The sequence below is a fragment of the Cnephaeus nilssonii genome (genome assembly GCF_951640355.1).
Source record: "Cnephaeus nilssonii genome assembly, chromosome: 16".
Lineage (NCBI taxonomy): Eukaryota > Metazoa > Chordata > Mammalia > Chiroptera > Vespertilionidae > Cnephaeus > Cnephaeus nilssonii.
In genome coordinates this window covers 61,030,831-61,051,303 of record NC_137087.1, presented here as the reverse complement: position 1 = coordinate 61,051,303, position 20,473 = coordinate 61,030,831, and the positions used below count along the sequence as shown (strand labels likewise).

The window sequence follows — 20,473 nt, the reverse complement described above, 5'->3', positions numbered from 1 at the left end:
ATCGAACCTGGGACCTTTCAGTCCGCAGGCCGACGCTCTATCCACTGAGCCAAACCGGTTTCGGCTAAGCTGGTTCTTTTTTTTTTTTTTTTAATATATATTTTATTGATTTTTTACAGAGAGGAAGGGAGAGGGATAGAGAGTGAGAAACATCGATGAGTGAGAAACATCAATCAACTGCCTCCTGCACTCTCCCCACTGGGTATGTGCCCGCAACCAAGGCACGTGCCCTTGACCGGAATCGAACCCGGGACCCTTGAGTCCGCAGGCCGACGCTCTATCCACTGAGCCAAACCAGTCAGGGCTAAGCTGGTTCTTTTTAAGAAACAGAAGACGCAGAAAGAACCTTGACCTCTCTGTGGCTGTCCCGGGTAATTTAGCTAGAGGGCCTACCCCGGGGAGCTGTCCCGGTGTCTGAGCGATAGTGTACCATGGATGGAAGCCCTCAGGGCCCCATCGTCAGAGATGGCCCAGCAGACGTTTGCTTTTTTTTCCCTCTCCGCGCCAGTTGCCTTCCTCCCCTTTGCAGTCCCAGACTAGAACCCGTGGTCCTCAGCTCGAGATGGCTTTGGTGCCGGCTAGTCCTCGGCCCCGTTCTCCCGGAGCCCCGCATGTCACACACAGTTTCACTGGGTGGTTTTCTCCTGTTCATCTGTCACATGTCCATTTGGTACTAGACCAACCAGAACTAGGAAAACAGGAGAGTTTCCCCTCCCCCACATATGTATGTAACGCGTTTTGTTTATCCACTTAGGGGGATGGATTTGAGAGAGCTTAAGAGGTGGATGGACAACACGGAAAAGATTGATATTGGGGCTGAGGAGAGGCATTCAAGATCTTACCCAGGTTTCTGGGTTGGACGCTCGGGTTGGAGAGCAGTATTTCCCCAAACACGGGAGGTGGAAAGGGCCCGTTAGACATGTTGTCTAGGGGGTGGTTCGGTGTGCGGACCTGAAACTTTGAGGGAAATTGCCACGCAGCTCATTTGGGCCCTGAGGCCGTGAATCTACTGCCGCTGTGGGACCTCAGCCTCAGAGGCGGATTATGGCCGTCTTCTCGCATTGTGCTTCCACCGGGACCTCCTCAGGGTGGCAAATGGCTTTTCAACATCTCTTCCGGTTTGAGTCTCTGTTTCAATTCTGAGTATTTTGCTAAAAGAAAGATAGGGATTTAATATGAACAATATAAAGTTCTCTCTCATGAGAGGTTTTCCTTTTATTTCCCCTCCCCCCACACCCACCTGCTTTGGAATGTTCATTTGCCCTCTGGTTTTCTCACCGGAAACGGGGGTGGGCTAGGCTCTTCTGTTTCTCCAGGCCTACCTAAAATAGCATTTTTCTAAAAATCTAAAATTTGGTTTCAAATTCAGCCAGGATAACTTGGCAGCATAGCAGGAGAAAATTTTTTAGAAATATATTTTTATTGATTTCAGAGAGCAGGGGAGAGGGAGAGAGAGAGATAGAAACATAATGATGAGAGAGAACCATTGACCCGCTGCCTCCTGCATCCCCGCCTGGAATGTGCCCTTGATGGATTCAAACCCGGGACCCTTAGGTTTGCAGGCTGACGCTCTGTCCACTGAGCCAAAGCAGCTAGGGCAGCAGGAGGAATTTTGACTTGAAGTCAGAAGAGCTTTGGGGTTTGATTTCCGTGGGGAGTGAGGTCCTGCTGACACTGTTTTGTGACAAGAGTGCTGGGTCTTTAAGAGCCACAGGGTCCCCTCGGTGACTCCCTTGGCGAAGTTTTAAGTGAACTTTGTAATCAGAACTCACATCATCTTTTTAACCTGTGACCGCGTGTTCTCCTCTCTGTCACCGTCCAGAGGAGCTTTGTGACGTGCTCCTGTGAGTCCCCCACGGCGCTCAGCGCCGCCCTCCCGCGTGCGAGCCTCGCCTTCTCAGGGGGGCTCCCAGCACTCAGGCCTTGTGTCCGGGTTTGGGCATTTACATTCCCACAGCAGTTGGGTGGTTAACAGTCTGATCAAAGGGAAGGAGGAGGTAAGATCTCCAAAGGATAAACTGTGCTTGGCATAGTTTGTCATGATTAATAATAGAACATTTAAAAGCCTAATTAGAGCCTCTTCTGAATTCCTGTCATTGACTCTTACATTTCTAAAGAGGATGTTTTCATAATGGGTGAGTTTATGGAATGAGTTGAGTAGACGCTCATCTCGATATAGTATAGATTAGTTTAAATTAAGGATTTATTTCCAATTGTGATGTTCATCTCTTGGCCTTTTGAAAGGGTTATGGTTTTATAGCACTATTCTGGGAATAGAAATGGTAGATTTAACTTGTTGCCATTGGTTAGTGCCGTGATGGGCAACCTTTTGAGCTTGGTGTGTCAAACTTCACCAAAAAACTGAGCATAACTCGGGTAGTGTGTCACTTTGAGGAAAAAACATTATTTCGCAAATGTTTCATCCTCGGCATGCGGCCGCATGTCATCAGAAATGGCTACGCGTGTCAGTGCTGACACGCGTGTCATGGGTTCGCCATCACTGGGTTAGTGTATGAAAAATACATCTAGAGGGGATTTCTTCTGTCTGCTCAAACTATTTTGGGGATTGCCACGGAGCTTGCACCACCTGAAGATACACTTAAAAATGCTGCTCTTTTATTTACAGAGCAGCTCCTGTTTAAGCAGTTTGGCTGATTGGATAGGGCATTGGCCTGGGGGCTGAGCGTCCCAAGTTATGCTCTGGTCAAGGGCATGGACCTTGGTTGCAGGCTGGCTCCTGGGCCTGGTCGGGTGCGTGCAGGAGGCGACCAATCCATGTGTCTCTCTCACATGGATGTCTCTCTCTCTCTCTCTGTCTCGCCCTCTCCCTACCACTCTATCTAAAAATCAATGGAAAAATATTCTCAGATGAGGATTTAAAAAAAAAAAAGGGAAGAGATTGCTGTGACTAAACCAAGTTCCTGATTGAACTGTAGCCAGATAGGAAGGAGTATAAAGAAGAGGCATTCAGGGTGGTCTAGCTTCCTGTTAATGTGCAAAACCAGCCGAGTGAGTGAACTCCGCTAGAGGAGGAGGCACCCAGACACTAGCCAGCCGCAGCTTTCTGCTGCCCACGGTGAAGGTTCTGAACACTCCCACTTAAAACCCACTTTTCTCTTTAAGGGCTCCTGACAGTGTGCAAGCTGACTCCAAGTGCACCCTGACCCCCCAGCATAAGCACGCTGTGCTCTCACAGCTACCATAGAACTCCAGGGTAGTGGTGGGCTGGCCCGTGTGGGCTCAGGTAAGTCCTGGCTTTTTTTAAACCATTTGGCATTCTTTTCAAAGTTAGTTACCGTTATGATTTTGTCATAAAAGAAAATAAGGCAAAACTTTGAAAACGGTGCCATACATGGGGGAAAAAGAAGTCTGTTTTCCAAACATCTACAAGCCAGCTCCAGCTCCCGACCAGGAGTTCCATAGTAGCTATGAGGCCCCTGCGAGCTATGCCTGTGGCTCCAATCGCAGGGGAGCCGGAGCAGGTGTACAGCTGCTCGTAATAAAAATACAGCAACGAATCAGCAACAATACAGGGATAAGCGGTTTTGCATCCTCACAAGTGTTAATCTACTTTTGCCCACCCTGTATATTAAAGCCTGGCCCAGCTTACACAACAATAATATGCACATTTGTTTTCTTTAACAAGTTTATAGTTTACTAGAGGCCCGATGCACAAATTCGTGCAAGAGTAGGCCTTCCTTCCCCTGGCTGCTGGCACCGGCTTCCCTCTGGCGCCCAGGACCCCCGTTTCCCTCACAGCCCCGGCTTCATCCAGAAGGTCGTCCTTCTAATTAGAATATATCTATCTATCTATGTAGATAATCTATAATATAGTATCTTTCATTTACTCTCTGGTCTTCATGTTTTTAAAGTCTGCTAACACCTTTCTTTGTCTGTAACTGCACCACTGCTTAGCCAGTCATGTATTCATTCCATCAGTTTTGAATTAAAGCCCTAAAAGTGAATCTTCTCGGAGGGGCTCAGCTGTCCTTCATTGGCTTCTGAGCGTGACCGAGGAAGGGACGGGTCGTGGGAAAGCGTTTGTGAGAGGAGGGAGCTCCGTTCCTCTGGAGGCAGGTGAGCTGTCCGAGCCAGAGCCTCTGGGCTCCCCCGCCCGAACGGCCCTGCTCCCGCGCTCGGATGTTGAGGTTTTGCCCCTGACCGTTATTTGCTCCTTCGCTGCCTACCACCTCTTCTACCTTCCTACTCCCTATTCCCTAAGATGAAGAAGGGGTGGACATGCAGTGTTATGTGGGAACTCCAAGGCATTTATAAGTTATTGTGCACAGACCCTGTTTACCCCCCAAGTAGAGACCATGTGGTAGCTGTGACTTTAATTATCCGAACCCTCTTGAACACCATGTGTACAGGGATACCCACCTTTCAAGAAACTGTCTAAACTTGATCAGTGGCTCCCCGTGAACAATGTGTGATAGAATATACCAGAAATGAGGACAGGTCAGTGATTCTCTTGTGAAATATTATTTGTAATGAACTTACTCATCTTTGTAGCTGAAAACTCACCAGTAACTAATGAGCTTTTAATTATGGTTCATGAAAAAAAAGATATATTCCCAAAACATGAGATAATAAATTGCTTTTCTTTAAATATTACCTTGTGCCTATACTTAAATTTGTGTTTTTCATGTTCTGAGAAGTTTGGAGAATTTCCCACTGAAGAATGGAGAGCAGCGTCTCTGTTCACCTCGCCCTCTGCCGGGACGCGCCCCCTGCAGGCTGTGCAGAGCTGGGGCTGGGCCAGCCGGGAACTGTGTTTGGTTTGTCGGGTTAGGAGTCGCACGCGTGTCCGCTCAGGTGACACACAGCTCACCTTGGAGAGTTCTGTTGACAGTTCTGAACCCTGTATTTGGAGGCAGACGGTGACACTGTAACGGCGACTCGGAAGCCTCTGGCCCCCTTTGTCATGCTATTTGGTGTCTGGTCTGTCCTCCCCCTCTCACGTTGTGCTCCTTCGTTTCTAGTTACAGAAATCCCTCAGAAACGTGAGAGAGGAAGTGAGTCTTAAGCAAGACTGTCTCAGGAGAGTCCCAGCGGAGGCCGCTAGAGGATGAGCACTGTGGTGTGGAGGACCCCCTTCTCCAGAGAGAGCGCTGGTTAGCTTCGGTGCCCGACTTTGTCTTCAGACAGGAACTGCTGTATGTTGTACACACACCCGTGCTGTGCAGGCCTTCCGCCTGGTCTCTCAGGTCAGGGACCGGACTTTCTGGTCCTTGGTTTGCTTGCAGAAGTGCTGGGAGCATGTATGTCATGCAAAGAAACGACTCGTGTACACACATGCACAGGGTGTTCTAAAGCCCTTTATGTTCTGGGGGGGGTTCCGGCTGTCCGTGGCCTTTACGTTGAGGAATGCCTTCCTCTCCGCTGCTGCGAGAATAAACGCCCTCTGAGAAGGCATTCCCGTTTGACACCGTGGATTCTTCACTGGAGCTCTGTGTGGCTGGAAAGGGGGGGCATTCTTCCGGGGACAGGCTGTAGGTTTCCAGAAAGGGTTTTTGGCCCCCGAGGTTGAAGCGTCAGTGCGGGCTTTTTCTGGCTGACCGATGTGGTGCAAAAGGACTGTGTTGAGTTTAGGAACCAGGTGTTACTGTCTTGGTGTTTCTCACGTTGCCCAGCGTAGCGCTCTGCGAGTCACAGGCATTGAGTGGTGTGGGAATCGAGTTCTCATTTTAAAGCTTAGTCCTTTTTAATAACTGTGCCAATGTCATACTCCAAGGACCAGCTCTTATTTATCTAATTCCTAATTCAGGAGAGCAACGAAAGACTGTGGAAATGTACTGAGAACGTTTTGAATTAGTGTTAGTATCCCCCCCCCCCCCACACACACACACGTGCACGGTCCTGCAGTCCAGGCGCTGTGCTCTGTTCTCCGGCTGTGTGGTGCACCGGAAGCTCCCAGCACCTCTATTTCTGTCAGGCTTCGCAACTAGGGTTCCTGTTTCCACCCACGGTAATTTGTGGTGAGATTAATAATGTGCTTCCGTGGAAATGGAAAGTTCTCTATGGATTTGGAAAGGTGATACTTACTTGTTTTATCTCTCCACTTGCTGTTTTTTAAAAAATATATATTTTGTTGATTTTTTACAGAGAGGAAGGGAGAGGGACAGAGAGCTAGAAACATCGATGAGAGAGAAACATCGATCAGCTGCCTCCTGCACACCCCCTACTGGGGATGTGCCCGCAACCAAGGTACATGCCCTTGACTGGAATCAAACCTAGGACCCTTGAGTCCGCAGGCTGACGCTCTATCCATTGGGCCACACCGGCTCCACTTGCTGTTTAATGTTTTGTTTTAGCACATTTTTGTTCAAAATCATCCGCTTCAAGTTTTACTGAAGTTTTAATAATTCTTAATGGGTGTAAGAAAGACTTGACCCGAGAGATTCTGAAATCAGAATATTGCTAACTTGCACCTAACATTGAAACTGGCTTTAATTGCTCTAAATTGTCTCAAAGCTGCCGCAGTGGGGAAGGCGCAGCCTTTGATTTGATTGACCTTTGAAAAGGCGGCGTAAAGGGCGGGCGCCCAGTGCCAAGGAAGCAGCCTGGCTCTGGCTCCCGCAGAGGCGGGCAGGGCAGCGCCAGGTCTCCGTGAGGGCGCCTCCTCACTGGGTGATCGGTCTGCCACCCGACCACTCACTCATTCTGATCACGCCTCTGACCCCCACGAGCGTGGCGCGCGCTGATGGGAAGGTAAGTGCCGGTGCCTGGCCAGGCAGTCCCGTTCTGGAAAGAAGGTGAAGGGAGGGAACCCACTGATTTGACTGGAGTTCTTTAGGGCGTTTGAGGCTGTGCCAGGACCCAGGGAGCACAGAGAGAGAGTTCAGAGGGAACGCTGCAGGTTCCTGCTTTCTGAAGAAAACCAGAGCTGAACTCTCTGTCTTGGTGCCTGTTTCAGGGGTGGTAGAGGGCGATCTAGCTGCTATCGAAGCCTACAAGTCATCGGGAGGGGACATCGCCCGGCAGCTCTCTGCGGATGAGGTGCGCCTGCTCAACCGCCCTTCTGCCTTCGACGTTGGCTACACGCTGGTGCACCTGGCCATCCGCTTCCAGAGGCAGGACATGCTCGCCATCCTGCTCACGGAGGTGAGTGCGCAGCACAGCCCTCTTCACAGGACGGGAGCGTGTTCTTGTTTTCTGTTTTCCTCTCTCTCGTGTGTGTGCTTTTGTTCAGTACTGAGTTACATGTGACTTACAAACTGGGATGTATCTCTTACTCCACTAACAAATACTTACTGAGCACCTGCCATGTGCCAGGCACTGCTAAAAAAGGGGTATGACTGTGTACATGTTTACAGTACTCACGGAAAAAATCCACATGTAAGTGGACCCACGCAGTTCAAACCCGTGTTGTTGAAAGTTCAACCGTATATTGAAATATAGTTATCACAATGCTAAATCAAATTTGTGATATATAAGAAAATGCCTTTTAAATTTAGGCACAAGGTTAGTAAAAATGGAGGATTTAAATTTAATTAAAATTGCTATTCAAGTTCATGGGCCCTTGCCAAGTTCACGGGCCTGAAGTTAAGGGCTGCTGGCCTAAGGAGATGGGTGAGTCCTGAGGTGGAAGAGGCCAGAGGTGGGGGCAGGGTTCAGGGACATTCATGCTCCAGGGGGCGGGGAGGCCTGGAGCCACTCCTGCTGTTTGCAGCATTCCTGTTTCAGTCCAAGTCGTTTTTTGGAAAAATTTCCCAGGTTTTTGGAAAGGGACTGAAGGTTAGCTGATTGGAATAAGCTAATTTTGAATTTTCTTTTGGGATCCATTTCAACACTGGTGTGAAACAGGCAATTATATTCTGAACATGTTTAATATTTGGTTTTATATAATTCATTGTCACTTAAAGATTGGGTTCCTGGAGTTAAGATGTAGTGAGAATTTCATCACATCAGGTGAGTGGGACCGAATTTTCATGGAGAGTTTCAGAATGACACACTGGTGGCTGGGTGGGGGATGCAGGGTTATTGAAACGGTTTACTTCCCTTAGGAGCAATCACAGTTGAGTTCTCTGCATATGTTACGTAGGTGACATGACCCGTAAAACTGACTCTTTGGGCGGCTTGTTAGAAGATTGGCTCCAGACCCCACTTGTGCCTGGGAGCCTCCATTAGGGAAGCCCGCTGGGTCGAGGCTGCCGTCTGGCCACCCTGCACTCACGCATTTCCTCCTGTCCATACTCAGCCTTGACCCGCATTCTCTGCATGCAAGGAGCCCAACCTCAGTGGGAATCAGACCTTCCGTCATTTGCTGCTGTTGGTCATTTATTATTTTTTTTTAAAGGAATTTTCACTTTAAAAAAAATATATATTTTATTGATTTTTTACAGAGAAGAAGGGAGAGGGATAGAGAGTTAGAAACATCGATGAGAGAGAAACATCGATCAGCTGCCTCCTGCACACTCCCCACTGGGGATGTGCCCGCAACCAAGGTACATGCCCTCGATCGGAATCGAACCTGGGCCCCTTCAGTCCGCAGGCCAACGCTCTGTCCACTGAGCCACACCGGTCAGGGCTGCTGTTGGTCATTGAAAAGGAGATGCGAGCCTTTCCCGGCCGCTCTGCGGGTGCGCACTGCGCCAGCGCTCCTGTTCTCCTGAGGGCCGGGCTCCCAGCGTCTGCCTGGTCCACACGTGGGAAGCCAGATGCTTTGGTAAAAATCCAGGATTATAAAAATGGGCAGGGATTTGAAGTCAGCAGGAACTAACCTTTAGAAATAGCGTGTTTAATTTTTCCAGGTCGGGGTACTTGAAATATTCTTGGCAGAGCGGGAGAGGAATGTTGCTGCTTTCCCCCATGAGCTGGAATTCCCCGTTTTTAAGAACGTTTTTATTGGGGGCGTGATGGTTAGTCTTATGTAGGTTGTGTATTGTCCTCCCCCCCTCCCCCCCGCCCTAGGATGAGCCTTTGGGAACAACACCATTTTACATACGTTTTCATATGTGCATCTTTGTATATTTCCTTGGGAATAAATTCTTAGAAATTGCTGAGCCAGAGGCTAACTGGCTGTTTTCCTGGAAGGATGTACTGATGCCTCCCTGCACGGTAAGGAAATGATACCCATACCCAATGCAGTTTAAAGTTAAAAACACACACAAAATACCCCCTGGAGTTCCTGGGCCTGCTGGTAAATTCCTGTTAACACTGGTGTCCTGCTCCTGCTGGCACGGGGGTGCAGAGGAACGTGTCTTTTGTGTTGAAGGTGTCCCAGCAAGCAGCCAAGTGCATCCCAGCCATGGTGTGTCCCGAGCTGACGGAGCAGATCCGGCGAGAGATAGCGGCCTCTCTGCACCAGCGGAAGGGGGACTTCGCTTGCTACTTCCTCACCGACCTCGTCACGTTCACGTTGCCGGCAGGTGACTCCACATTTCCGTGGGAAAAGACGTTTCCGTTATTACAGTAGCTCCTTTAAGGCCTAGAAAGTGATTCTGTTGGGAAGCTGGTCTGTGTGCATCTGAAAGGACTTGACTCTCCTGTGTATACGGAAGCGACCAGTGACCTGACGGTGCGTCTGGGAGGAGGACAGCCGCTGGTGACTGGCTGCTTTGTGGGCCTCAGATTTTTAAAAACCTGCCTAGCCCATTTGTTTTTCCCTTTGGCTTTATTTTAAAGTATTGTCATTTTCCTTTGTTTTTCTTCTTTTCATGCCTGCCTAATACTTTGAAACTAAGAATCAAGTTGTTTGCCCTAGCCCGTTTGTCTCAGTGGATAGACACAGTGTCAGTCTGCGGACTGAAGGGTCCCAGGTTTGATTCCGGCCCAGGGCACCTACCCGGGTTGCTGGATCAATCCCCAATGTGGGGCGTGCAGGAGGCAGCCAATCAATGATTCTCTCTCATCATTGATGTTTCTATCTCTCCCTTCCTCTCTGAACCCAATAAAAATATATTAAAAAAAAAAAGATCACCTTGTTTGAATCAAAGATACTGGCATTCTTTTGAAAGGATCATTTACTTTCTTTACTCGTTGCATTGATTTCTACTGTATCTTTAAAGCAACTTTTCATTTTTCATTCAGTGATAATTGGGAAATGCCTTAGATGTTTTTTGTTAGTTGGCATTGAATAAATGCACCAAACACCAAAAGTTTCTCAAGTATCTTCCTTCTTGGTTCTGAGTGTTTTCAGCTTTTGTATTCAGATGTGAACAGGAGCATTTACAAATGGTAGGAGATAATAACTAAACCTTTTAAAAAGAATATGTTTTTATTGATTTTTTTTAGAGAGAGAGAGAAAGGGCGAGGGAGAGAGAGATAGAAACATCAATAACGAGAGAAAACCATTGATTGGCTGCCTCCTGCACGCCCCCTACTGGGGATTGAGCCTGCAGCCTGGGCCTGCGCCCTGACTGAGAATCAAACCACGACCTCCTGGTTCATGGGTCCCTCAACCACTGGGCCACACTGTCAGGGCTGGGGTAGTAACTTTTATAAGAGGATTCTAAAGTCTGAAAAATTAACAGGCCACACAGAGATTGAGAATGTTGGAAGAGAATAGATAAAACTTTGTGTCATTAATTATTATTATTTGAATATCAGATAGCCTTATTATTTTTTGTCCTTTTCTTTCATCTTTATTGAGCTATGATTGACATGAAAGGAACAGGTATTTAAAGTGGCAGCTTGGAGGTGAGCCCTGTGCAGACTTCCTCAGACGCCTTCTCTTTGCAGATATCGAAGACTTGCCCCCGACAGTCCAGGAAAAGGTGTTTGACGAGGTGCTGGACCGAGATGTGCAGAAAGGTGGGCGTGGCGCCGCGGGGGCTGTTACCTGGCCTCGGTTTCCGGAAACTTGGTCCTTAGTTTTGTGCTTTGCTAGTGGCCTGGTTTCAGTAGGTCAGTGTGTGCCAACTTGTTTTATTTTCAACTTAAATTAAAAGCGTAGGACCCTTAGGAGAATGCCGTGGGCGCTGTGGAAACGCTCGTTCTGGTGGTTGTGCTTCCGGGGAAGTGCGCACTCACGCTCTTCGCTGTGATCGTGACCAAGTCGCGGTATGAAGGGTGCTGGACTGGCTTGCTTCTTATTCCACACCGACCTTAGAAAATAAGCTGTAAAGAACTTAAGCAATCAACAAATTACTTAATCTCGAGCCACAAGCGGTTTGGGCTCTTCAGAGGGTAAATATTTCACCTGACAAATTGGTTTAGGTGCTTATTCGTAGATGACACACACACCACTAGCACCTGGAGAAGCAGCCCCTTCCTCCATCGACGGCTCTGACCCCTGTGGGTGAGGAATGAACGTGCTGTCTCCCTCCCTCATTAGAGCTCGAGGAGGAGTCTCCAATCATCAACTGGTCCCTGGAGCTGGCCACGCGCCTGGACAGTCGGCTGTACGCCCTTTGGAACCGGACGGCGGGAGACTGCCTGCTGGACTCGGTGCTGCAAGCGACCTGGGGCATCTACGACAAGGACTCGGTGCTGCGGAAGGCCCTGCACGACAGCCTGCACGACTGCTCCCACTGGTGAGCCGCCCGCTCACTCCCACTGCCGAGTCCGCCGGGGGCGGGCGCTGCCCGGCTGCTCCGGGTTCTGTGGACGCTCAGGGAGACACTGAACATCTCAGTGGATTTTATGCCTTTTTGCTGAGCTTTAAAGTAGAAATACCTGAAGTTGAAGGAGGAGCCTTATACACTAGTACGGTCTCTGCTCCTGTTTGTAGGCGGTTAGGATTTCATTCCCGTTAAAAGGTAGTAGACATTGTACTGTGAGTTCTTTTTCTTCTGAGGCGCAGGTGGTTTGGAGACCAGGTCTTTATGGTGCAGGGCAGCGTCTGACAAAATACAGGACTAAGCTTGGCCCGGAGGTCACCCACGGAGCGGGCAGGCACTGGACACGATCCTGTTTCTGCAGCAGCAGTTTGCTCTTGACATTGGTTTGCCTCAGGCTCTTCCCTTGGTTTTGCACTTACGGTGTCAGTCAGTTACAAATGAGAAAAGGGAGGCGGAAAGAGGCGAAATTAAACTTACATTGTCGACGGTAGTAAGTAGCAGGGGTCATTTAAAAACGTGTCCTGTTTTCCCTACCTCAGTATCAAAATGGGCCTTTCTTCTCATACACCTCATTGAATGCTGACACCCAGTGATAGTGGCTCCTCCACACACCGTCATTGCCTTCGATCTTGGTGTACTTCCCGAGCACGCACTGCCCAGCGTGAGTCTTCCTGCCGGTGTGTAGGTGACATGGAGTCCGTTAGACTGTGACCGCCACGAGAGGTGGTGTCTTCATTGCGGGAGTTGCGGTGCCGGCAGTAGCCTGACAGGCAGAGATCGTGCGCTGAGCACTCGCTGAGGGAACGCCTCTCTCGAGTGAGAGTCCGGGAGCAGCTGGGCCACAGCTGCAGGCACGACGCGGCGCAGTCCCCATCCGCCGGCACGGAAGCAGCCCGTGTCACCCGAGGGGCGTGACCTTCAGAGAAGGGGGCTCACTTTACCTTCACTTACGGCTTTGCTGTTTGATGCTCTTCATGTAGCTCAGAGCTTCGGATTTATATATAGATTTCCTCTGAAGAATTTTCGACATTTCTTGTGAGGCAGGAGTGTGGCAGCAAATTCTTTCAGCTTTTGACTGAGAAAGTCTTTAGCTCTTCTCTTTTGAAGGATAATTTCACGGGATGAATTCTGGGTGGTGTTTTTCTCTCCAAACTTTAAAAACATTTCACTCCATTTTCTTCTTGTTTGCCCGGGTTCTGAGGGTGGATTGGAAGTAATGACTTCTTTGTTCTTGGCTGGTGGTGTCTGGGCCCTGTACTTACAGGTCTGCCTTGGAGGATTCGCCCAAGGACTCTTCTTTAACTTCCTGTGGTTGGAATGCGATAGGCCTCCTCCTAACTTCTCTGGCGTTTTTCCTCCTGGTGTTTCTCAGCCTCGTGGATCTGTGGTGTGGTCTGACATTAGTTTGGGAAGTTCTCAGTCATTAGTGTCTCAAATATTTCTCTGTCCCCCACCTCCCCATTATTTCCACGAGGCTGCAGATCACACTGTCTGTAGCCCTCAGTTGTTTGGAATTCTCTTTTTCTTCTCTCCATTTGCGTTCTCTCTCTTTCCCGTTCTGGAAGTTTCTGTTGTCATGCCCTCTAGCTGAGGGTGTCTCTGCTCAGCTGGGCGATCCACCAACAGGCCCCTCAGAGGCATTCTTCATTTCTGTCTGGGGTTTCTCATCTCGAGCATTTCCATCTCTGTTTACAGTGCCATCTGTTCCTGCATGCTGTCCTGGTATCCATTACAGCCCTTCGCATATGAATCATGGTGGTTTTAAATTTTAAAAGTAACATTTGAAAGCATCATTCCTATGTTTTGTCTAAGAACTTTACAGGTCTAGCTTTCACATTTAGTGTTTCTGGTCTGATTTGAGCTAATTCTTATGAGAGGTGTGAGGTTTAAAACCACGAGCTTTGCATGTGGATGTCTGATTGTGCCAGGGTCATTGAGGGAAGAGAGTCTTGTTTTCCCATTTAATTGCCCTGGACTTTTGTTGACCATGATCTGACCACAAGGTCCAGGTTGTCTCTGAACTCTGTTTTCCCCCTGGGGGCCTGTCTGGGGAGGAGAGCTTGTGGCAAGTTTCAGGGTGTCCTGTTTCCCCTGTGTTCTTGTGCTGTTGGTACTGTCTTCTTTTTGCTGCTCTGAATCCTTTGGATTTCCATCTAAAGTTTGGATCCATATTATCAATTTCTGCAAAATCCTCCTCTGGGACTTGGATCGGGATCGCCTGACCCTGTGGGTGGAGTTGCAGAGCACCATCAGGTTGACGGTATTGGGTCCATGGACGTGGAGTGGATTTCTGAACGTGAAGCCAAACTCGCGTTGCTGTCCCTGGATTTAGTTTGGTTGTCTGTTCTTAACGAGCTGGTATTTCAGAGTTTATGTCTTTGTGTTGTGGGCATGATTATTTGACTAGCTTATTTTTTAAAGGACGTATTTTTTGAATTTTCTTGTCCTACAGTCTTCTTTGAGGAGTTCTGAATACCCCATCATCATTAATTTCATGCAGATTTAGCAATCTCATTTATAAAATGACTAGAAACCCGTTGCACGAAGTTTCGTGCAATAGACTTTCACCTGGCTGCCGGCAGCAGTTTTCCGCCAGCACCAGTTTTCCTCTGGCCACCCGCTGATCAGAGCGCCTCCCGCCAGCGCGATCGGCCAACCCGAGAGGAACTCCGATCGGGAGGCGCTCCGATCGGCGGGTGGCCAGAGGAAAACTGGTGCTGGCGGAAAACTGCTGCCAGCAGCCACGCAATCGGCCACCACCAGCGTCTTCCGCAGGCCCCATGGGTCCTTCCGCAGCGTTGGCCTAACGGCCGGTGGGAGGAGCGGGAGTCGGGGACTCGCGAGTCCCCGCCCCCCGCTCCTACTGCCAGCCAATCGGCCACCCTGAGTCCCGCCCCCCCGCGCCTCCAGCCGGCCCAATCGTGGGCGTAGCGGAGTGATGCAATTTGCATATTGCCTTTTTATTATGTAGGATTCTAGGACCTAACCAGTTCATTTCCAGCTGTGCTCATCTTTTGGTTTGTAGCAACTTCCTAGGTTTTTGGTATTTCTCCGTGAACTTTTCAAAGCAGTGCATTTGTTATTGGTGCACTCAAACCTACTTTTGCATTTTTTAGGTATTTTAAAAGAGGGATATCCATATTTTATTTTTAAGACACTTGACATTTAAACTTACACTCCTGGTAAAAACCCACCTTGATTACGTGGAGTAGAGAATTCTTTCTTTCTTTTTTTTTTTAATTTCTTTATTGATTAAGGTATCACATATTTGTCCTCATCCCCTCATCCCCATCCCACACGAGAATTCTTTCTAACCAACCAAGAGTTAGACCCTGTCCCATCTGTTCCGGGTGTTTTAGAAAACGTAAGCTACAGGCACTTCCTGTCCCGAGTCCCCAGGCAGCGCCCGTGGAGACACGGTGACCCAGCCGCCCTGACCTGCTTTGTGTGTGTGTACTGATGGAATTCACACACATACAAGAACGGACCTGGTTTTTAGCTCTTTACTAGTGGCCCGGTGCACGAATGCGTGCACCAGTGGTGTCCCTGGGCCTGGCCTGCAGGATCGGGCCGAAACGGGCTCTCTGACATCCCCGGATTGTGAGAGGGCGCAGGCCAGGGCGAGGGACCCCACCAGTGCATGATTGGGGCCAGGGAGGGTTGTGGGAGGTTGGCCAGCCGGAGAGGGATCATGGGAGGGCTCCAGGGCGTGTCCAGCCCATCTCTCTCAGTCCTGATTGGCCGGACCCCAGCAGCAAGCTAACCTACCAGTTGGAGCGTCTACCACCTGGTGGTCAGTGCACGTCATAGTGAGCAGTTGCGTGGCCTTAGATCATTCTTTGATTGGTTGAACGGACAACTGGACGACCAGACACTTAGCATATTAGGCTTTTATTATATAGGATGAGAGAGAAAGGTGATGGGACAGGTTAAATGTCTGTCTTTACTGCAGAGGTCTTGGCTGGCTCGTTTTGTAAGACAGTGAATCACAATTTTGAGCATAATTATATCTTGTTTTGCTTAATTTTATACTTGATGTAAAGAACAATAGATTTTGTTTTTAGTAATTCAGTCTACCAATGACCCAGTTTGATTTTCAATCTTCTTAATTAGGCTGAAGTATTTAGGGGGGCATTAAATATAAAGAAGGAATTGTTTCTGTAGATAATCATAGAGAAATAATTCTATTTAGTGCAAGAAATCTCAAAGAAGTGGCTTTGATGTTCTCAGGAACACGAGGCTGTTTCCAGCTGTTGTTAGTGACCAGGCATGAACACCGTGCGCTCACGGAGAGAGGCATGTTTGATTGGATTCAGCTTCTCGGATGATTTTGAGTGTTTTCGGTTTGTTTTTGTTTTTTAATTTGTAGACCAATAGTAGACAATTGAAATGAACTGTTCTCTCACTAACGTTGGAAGTCTTGGTGAAGATTGGAGGGTAGTGAGCCACGTTATGTCTGAGGAGGTCTTAAAAGATGGCTGCTAGCAGAGTGGACGCATTTTTAATTTGAAAAACATATTGCAAGCCAGGTAAAAGGAACAAAAGGGGTAATCTTCACTCGAGATGCTTAAAAATGACATTGAATGACTGGACGTTACACGTCCTGTTCACAGAGGCTTGCTTTGCACTGTCTTGCTGTAGGTTTTACACACGTTGGAAGGACTGGGAGTCGTGGTACTCGCAGAGCTTCGGCCTGCATTTCTCCCTGCGGGAAGAGCAGTGGCAGGAAGACTGGGCCTTCATCCTCTCGCTCGCCAGCCAGGTGAGAAGCTGCGGCGCACGCTGCCCGTGAGCACGGCGTGGGCGAGCCGCCTGGACCTGGGTGCTCAGGCGCGAGCCACCGCTGCTCAGACTCTGGCCACAGGGCGCCCGCGGGGCAGTGGCCGCTTCCTCACTGAGGGGCGCAGTCTGTCCGGTGACGGACTGGGATGACTAAGCACTGCGTGTGTAAGCACTGCTTGTGCGTGTGTAAGCACTGCGTGTGCATGTGCGTGTGCAAGCACTGCGTGTGCGTGTGCGTGTGTAAGCACTGCGTGTGCGTGTGTGAGCACTGCGTGTGCATGTGCGTGTGTAAGCAGTGCGTGTGTGCGCACGTGTGTGCGTGTGTGTAAGCACTGCGTGTGCGTGTGTAAGCACTGCGTGTGCGCGTGTGTGTGCGTGTGTAAGCACTGCGTGTGCGTGTGTGTGCGTGTGTAAGCACTGCGTGTGCGTGTGTGTGTGCGTGTGTAAGCACTGCGTGTGCGTGTGCGTGTGTAAGCACTGCGTGTGTTCAGATTGCTTTTCTCGTGTTTCCTCTCGGGAAGGCGGCTGTGTGCCCGTCTTCCCCTCCTGCTGGTGAGCTCCCATCCGGTGCCGGGCCCTGGGCTGGCAGTGGGCGCGCTGGGCTGCGCGCTCTGGCCCTGGGGGTCAAGCGGAGACCTGGCTGCTCCCAGGGAGGCTCTTCCTGTGACTTGGGCCCCAGAGAAGGTGCCCAGACAAGAGTCATTCCCGAGCGGCTGTTGTGCGTCTGCGCCGGGGCCTCCTGAGGACGTGTGGTCAGAGTCGTCGGAGGGTGGCCCGGAGTGTTTTCAGGGAGCGACGCTGCCGGTCAGTGTGTAGGACGGGCAGCCCGTCTTCCCCGAGGCCCTGTGGCCGCTCTTCTGTGGGGCTGACCGAAGGCAGGTGGCAGCAGGCCCGGCGGTGGGATGCCGCTCCTGGGGGACCCGGGTGGGAGTCAGGGACGCCTGCGCAGACGGCGGTGGAGGAACCCAGTGCTGCTTCAGCTGACAGAGAGGTTTTTGAAGAAACGCGTTTGCATCGAGAGAGTCGGAGGCGGGTCGCGTTGTGTTTACGGCCGGTGCCCAGGGTGTGGTGGTCAGTGATTTGAAGAGAAATGACTCTCGTTTTGTCCTGCGCAGCCTGGAGCAAGCCTGGAGCAGACACACATCTTTGTGCTCGCGCACATCCTCAGGCGCCCAATCATAGTGTATGGCGTGAAGTACTATAAGAGCTTCCGGGGAGAGACGCTGGGATACACTCGGTTTCAAGGTGAGCCTGGCCAGCGGGAGGGGCCTGTTCACCGGGTGAGCTCAGCGCCGTCGCACCACATCCCGCAATCGTGTGCCTCTCTCCTCCCCCAGGTGTGTATTTGCCTTTGTTGTGGGAACAGAGTTTTTGCTGGAAAAGTCCGATTGCTCTGGGCTATACGAGGGGCCACTTCTCTGCTCTGGTTGCCATGGAAAACGATGGCTACGGTACCCGCGGCGCTGGTGCTAACCTGAACACCGACGATGACGTCACCATCACCTTCCTGCCTCTGGTGGACAGCGAGAGGAAGTTACTCCACGTGCACTTCCTCTCCGCGCAGGAGGTAAGCAGCCCCGCCTTCCGGCCCCTGAACGTGGGGACGCCGTGCCCCCACGCAGCGAGGGGCGCCGGTACCGTGGGACTGTGCTGGTCAGAGCTGCCCCGCAGGGGGTGCTGTGTGGGGCAGCGTGGAGCGAGGACGGGAGTCCCTGCCCTCCCTCGCGCAGGGTGAGGGGACCAGGCGGTGCAGGCGGACACGGGGTTTCCGATTTGAGAAGGTGGTGAGGGAAGGCGTCGTGAGGAAGTGACACCCGAGTCGGGAGCGGGGGAGCTGGGCAGGAGGAGGGCGGCTCAGCGTGGCGGGAAGCTGTGGCCTTGACTCGGGAAGCGGGGACGCCCGTGGCCAGTCTGCCTTGAGGAGGCTGCTCAGTGGACACGAGACCGCAGGGAGAGGCGTGGGCAGGACCCAGGACCTGGCCGGTCCAGGAAGGTGGAGACCAGGCCGAGAAGGGAGAACGTGCTAAGTGAAGCCCACGGGGAAACCGCCCGCGTGTGAAGTGTTGCTTTTACTGCATGTGCTGACGGGTGAGGCTTATGGCGACCTGAGGGAGCACTCGGAGCACCGTTTGCGGCGTCAGCCCGGGCGCCGCGCAGAGGGCCGTGCCTGCGCCTGCGCCTGTGCCGGTGGCCACGGCCCTGTCAACGGCGGGGGCTGTCTGTCAGTCACGGGGCGTTTTCCCTCGCGGTGTCTGCCAGTCCCTGCTGTCTCTCCTGGTGGCCACGGGACGCTGGGTTTTAATTAGAAACGGAGGAGAGGTGAAGCCACGTGAGCACAGGGAGCTGCTTTGGCCTTTCGGTTGGGAACCGGCGCCAGTCTGACCGCTGCATTGTCTCCTTTCTTCCCTTCGCTCGGAAGCTGGGCAACGAGGAGCAGCAGGAGAGACTGCTCCGCGAGTGGCTGGACTGCTGTGTGACCGAGGGCGGCGTGCTGGTCGCCATGCAGAAAAGCTCTCGGCGGCGCAGCCACCCCCTGGTCACGCACATGGTCGAGAAGTGGCTCGACCGCTACCGGCAGATCCGGCCTTGCACGTCCCTGTCTGATGGAGAGGAAGACGAAGACGACGAAGACGAATGAGCACCGGGAGCAGGAGACCGAGGTATCGGCTCTGCGGTGACCCCCAGCGAGCTTGCTGCTCCAGGCAGAGGCCCGGCGTGGGACCGAGCGGCCGCAGGACCTGCCTGGAGGGCTCTGACCCACACCCAGTGGAGGTGGCGCGTCTGCCGAGCGAGGACAGCACTTCGCTTGGACGACAGCCTGTAAAAACCAATTCCATTCAGACAGAACTCTGCCTTCCCAGTCGTAACCCTGTCTATAAATGTAGCGCATGTGGTTGTGTAAGAACTTGTGTGATAGGAACAGTCGTACCAGCACCTCCATGTCCCCGAGGAGTTTCAGCATGGGCCCCTCCAGAAGCACAGGCACATGACTTTGTTCCTTTGAGATGTTTGTTAAGTAGAACCTGGCATCCTCTTTCCATCTTAAAAGATCTATTACATCGAGCCTCACTCGAGCTCCTTCGAGATTGCAAACTTTTTGTACAAATTGTCCACAGCAAAACATTAAAATAAAACACTTATTTTATTAATAATTTAGTTCCTGTTGTGCCCAATAAAACCCGATCTTTAAGGAACAAACTACAAGGAAAGTAAGAATTTTTATTGAATGAACTCCATGTGGACGCTGCTCCCTTGTTTGGGTTCCTCTCGTTTCGTGTGCTGTTCGTCTTGTTCCTGTTGTTGCCGACCTGCCCCGTCCAGTATTTGGTGTTTGTTTGTTTGGAAGAGCGCCCTTCAACGAGGTGCTTCTGCCGGATGCCGGGCAGCATCCCCGCGAGCAGAGGCGCGCTCGCGCCTGCCCACTGGACAGCGTGTGCTCCAGCCCCCGTGGAGGCTCGGGTCCTGGTGTCTTGTATCCTCAGCTCTGCTTGAAGCAAATTGTGTTAGAAGGCATGCCTTTGCCTCGCCTACTTGGGAATATCAGTTCAGTACAGAATAAAGATTTAAAACGCAGTAAGGTGGTCAGTGCATTGTCTGAATGAATTTCGCAGTGAGCAGTCCGAGAGCCATCCTTATTGAAAGTTAAAACTATATCGCCGACCTGGCCGGTTTGGCTCAGTGGATAGAGTGTCGGCCTGTGGACTGAAAGGTCCCAGGTTCCATTCCGGTCAAGGGCATGTACCTTGGTTGCGGGCACATCCCCAGTAGGAGGAGTGCAGGAGGCAGCTGATGGATGTTTCTCTCTCATCGATGTTTCTAGCTCTCTGTCCCTCTCCCTTCCTCTCTGTAAAAAATCAATAAAATATATTTAAAAAAAAGTTAAAACTATAACCTTCAGTGAGAAAGACTTCCTATCAGGAGTATTTGACTGCGTCAGGTACCCCATCCATTCAGATGGGTCAGGATCTCAGACCATCTCAGGCACAGACATGTCCTGACCAGTAGATGGTTGATGTGGCAGAGAATTCAGAAAGCAGCCCTCCCCCCCCCCCCCCCCCCACACACACAGAGTTTTCCTTCCTTTTGATGAAAAGGCTGTGAAAACCTCGGAATATTTGCTTGTTTCCAAGTCCTGGTTACGACGGTATCAGGATGTGCGCGAGCTCGAACTCTAAAGCCAGGAGCAT

General features: G+C 50.9%; 1 protein-coding gene across 4 annotated transcripts in view; it reads left to right on the top strand.

Annotated features, from left to right (window-relative positions):
- Positions 1-20,251, top strand: part of ZRANB1 (zinc finger RANBP2-type containing 1) — a 47,498-nt gene extending 27,247 nt beyond the window's left edge. For 2 of the 4 annotated variants that reach the window (XM_079793204.1, XM_079793206.1), the window contains 10 exons: positions 3,124-3,244; positions 4,983-5,114; positions 6,917-7,104; positions 9,218-9,371; positions 10,684-10,755; positions 11,279-11,477; positions 16,146-16,266; positions 17,402-17,531; positions 17,624-17,853; positions 18,706-20,251. In XM_079793204.1, the coding sequence (XP_079649330.1) occupies positions 5,069-5,114; positions 6,917-7,104; positions 9,218-9,371; positions 10,684-10,755; positions 11,279-11,477; positions 16,146-16,266; positions 17,402-17,531; positions 17,624-17,853; positions 18,706-18,924 (1,359 nt within the window). In that variant the 5' untranslated portion in view covers positions 3,124-3,244; positions 4,983-5,068 and the 3' untranslated portion in view covers positions 18,925-20,251. The other 2 variants (XM_079793205.1, XM_079793203.1) reach the window with 2 other exon arrangements.
- The last annotated feature ends 222 nt before the right edge of the window (positions 20,252-20,473 follow it).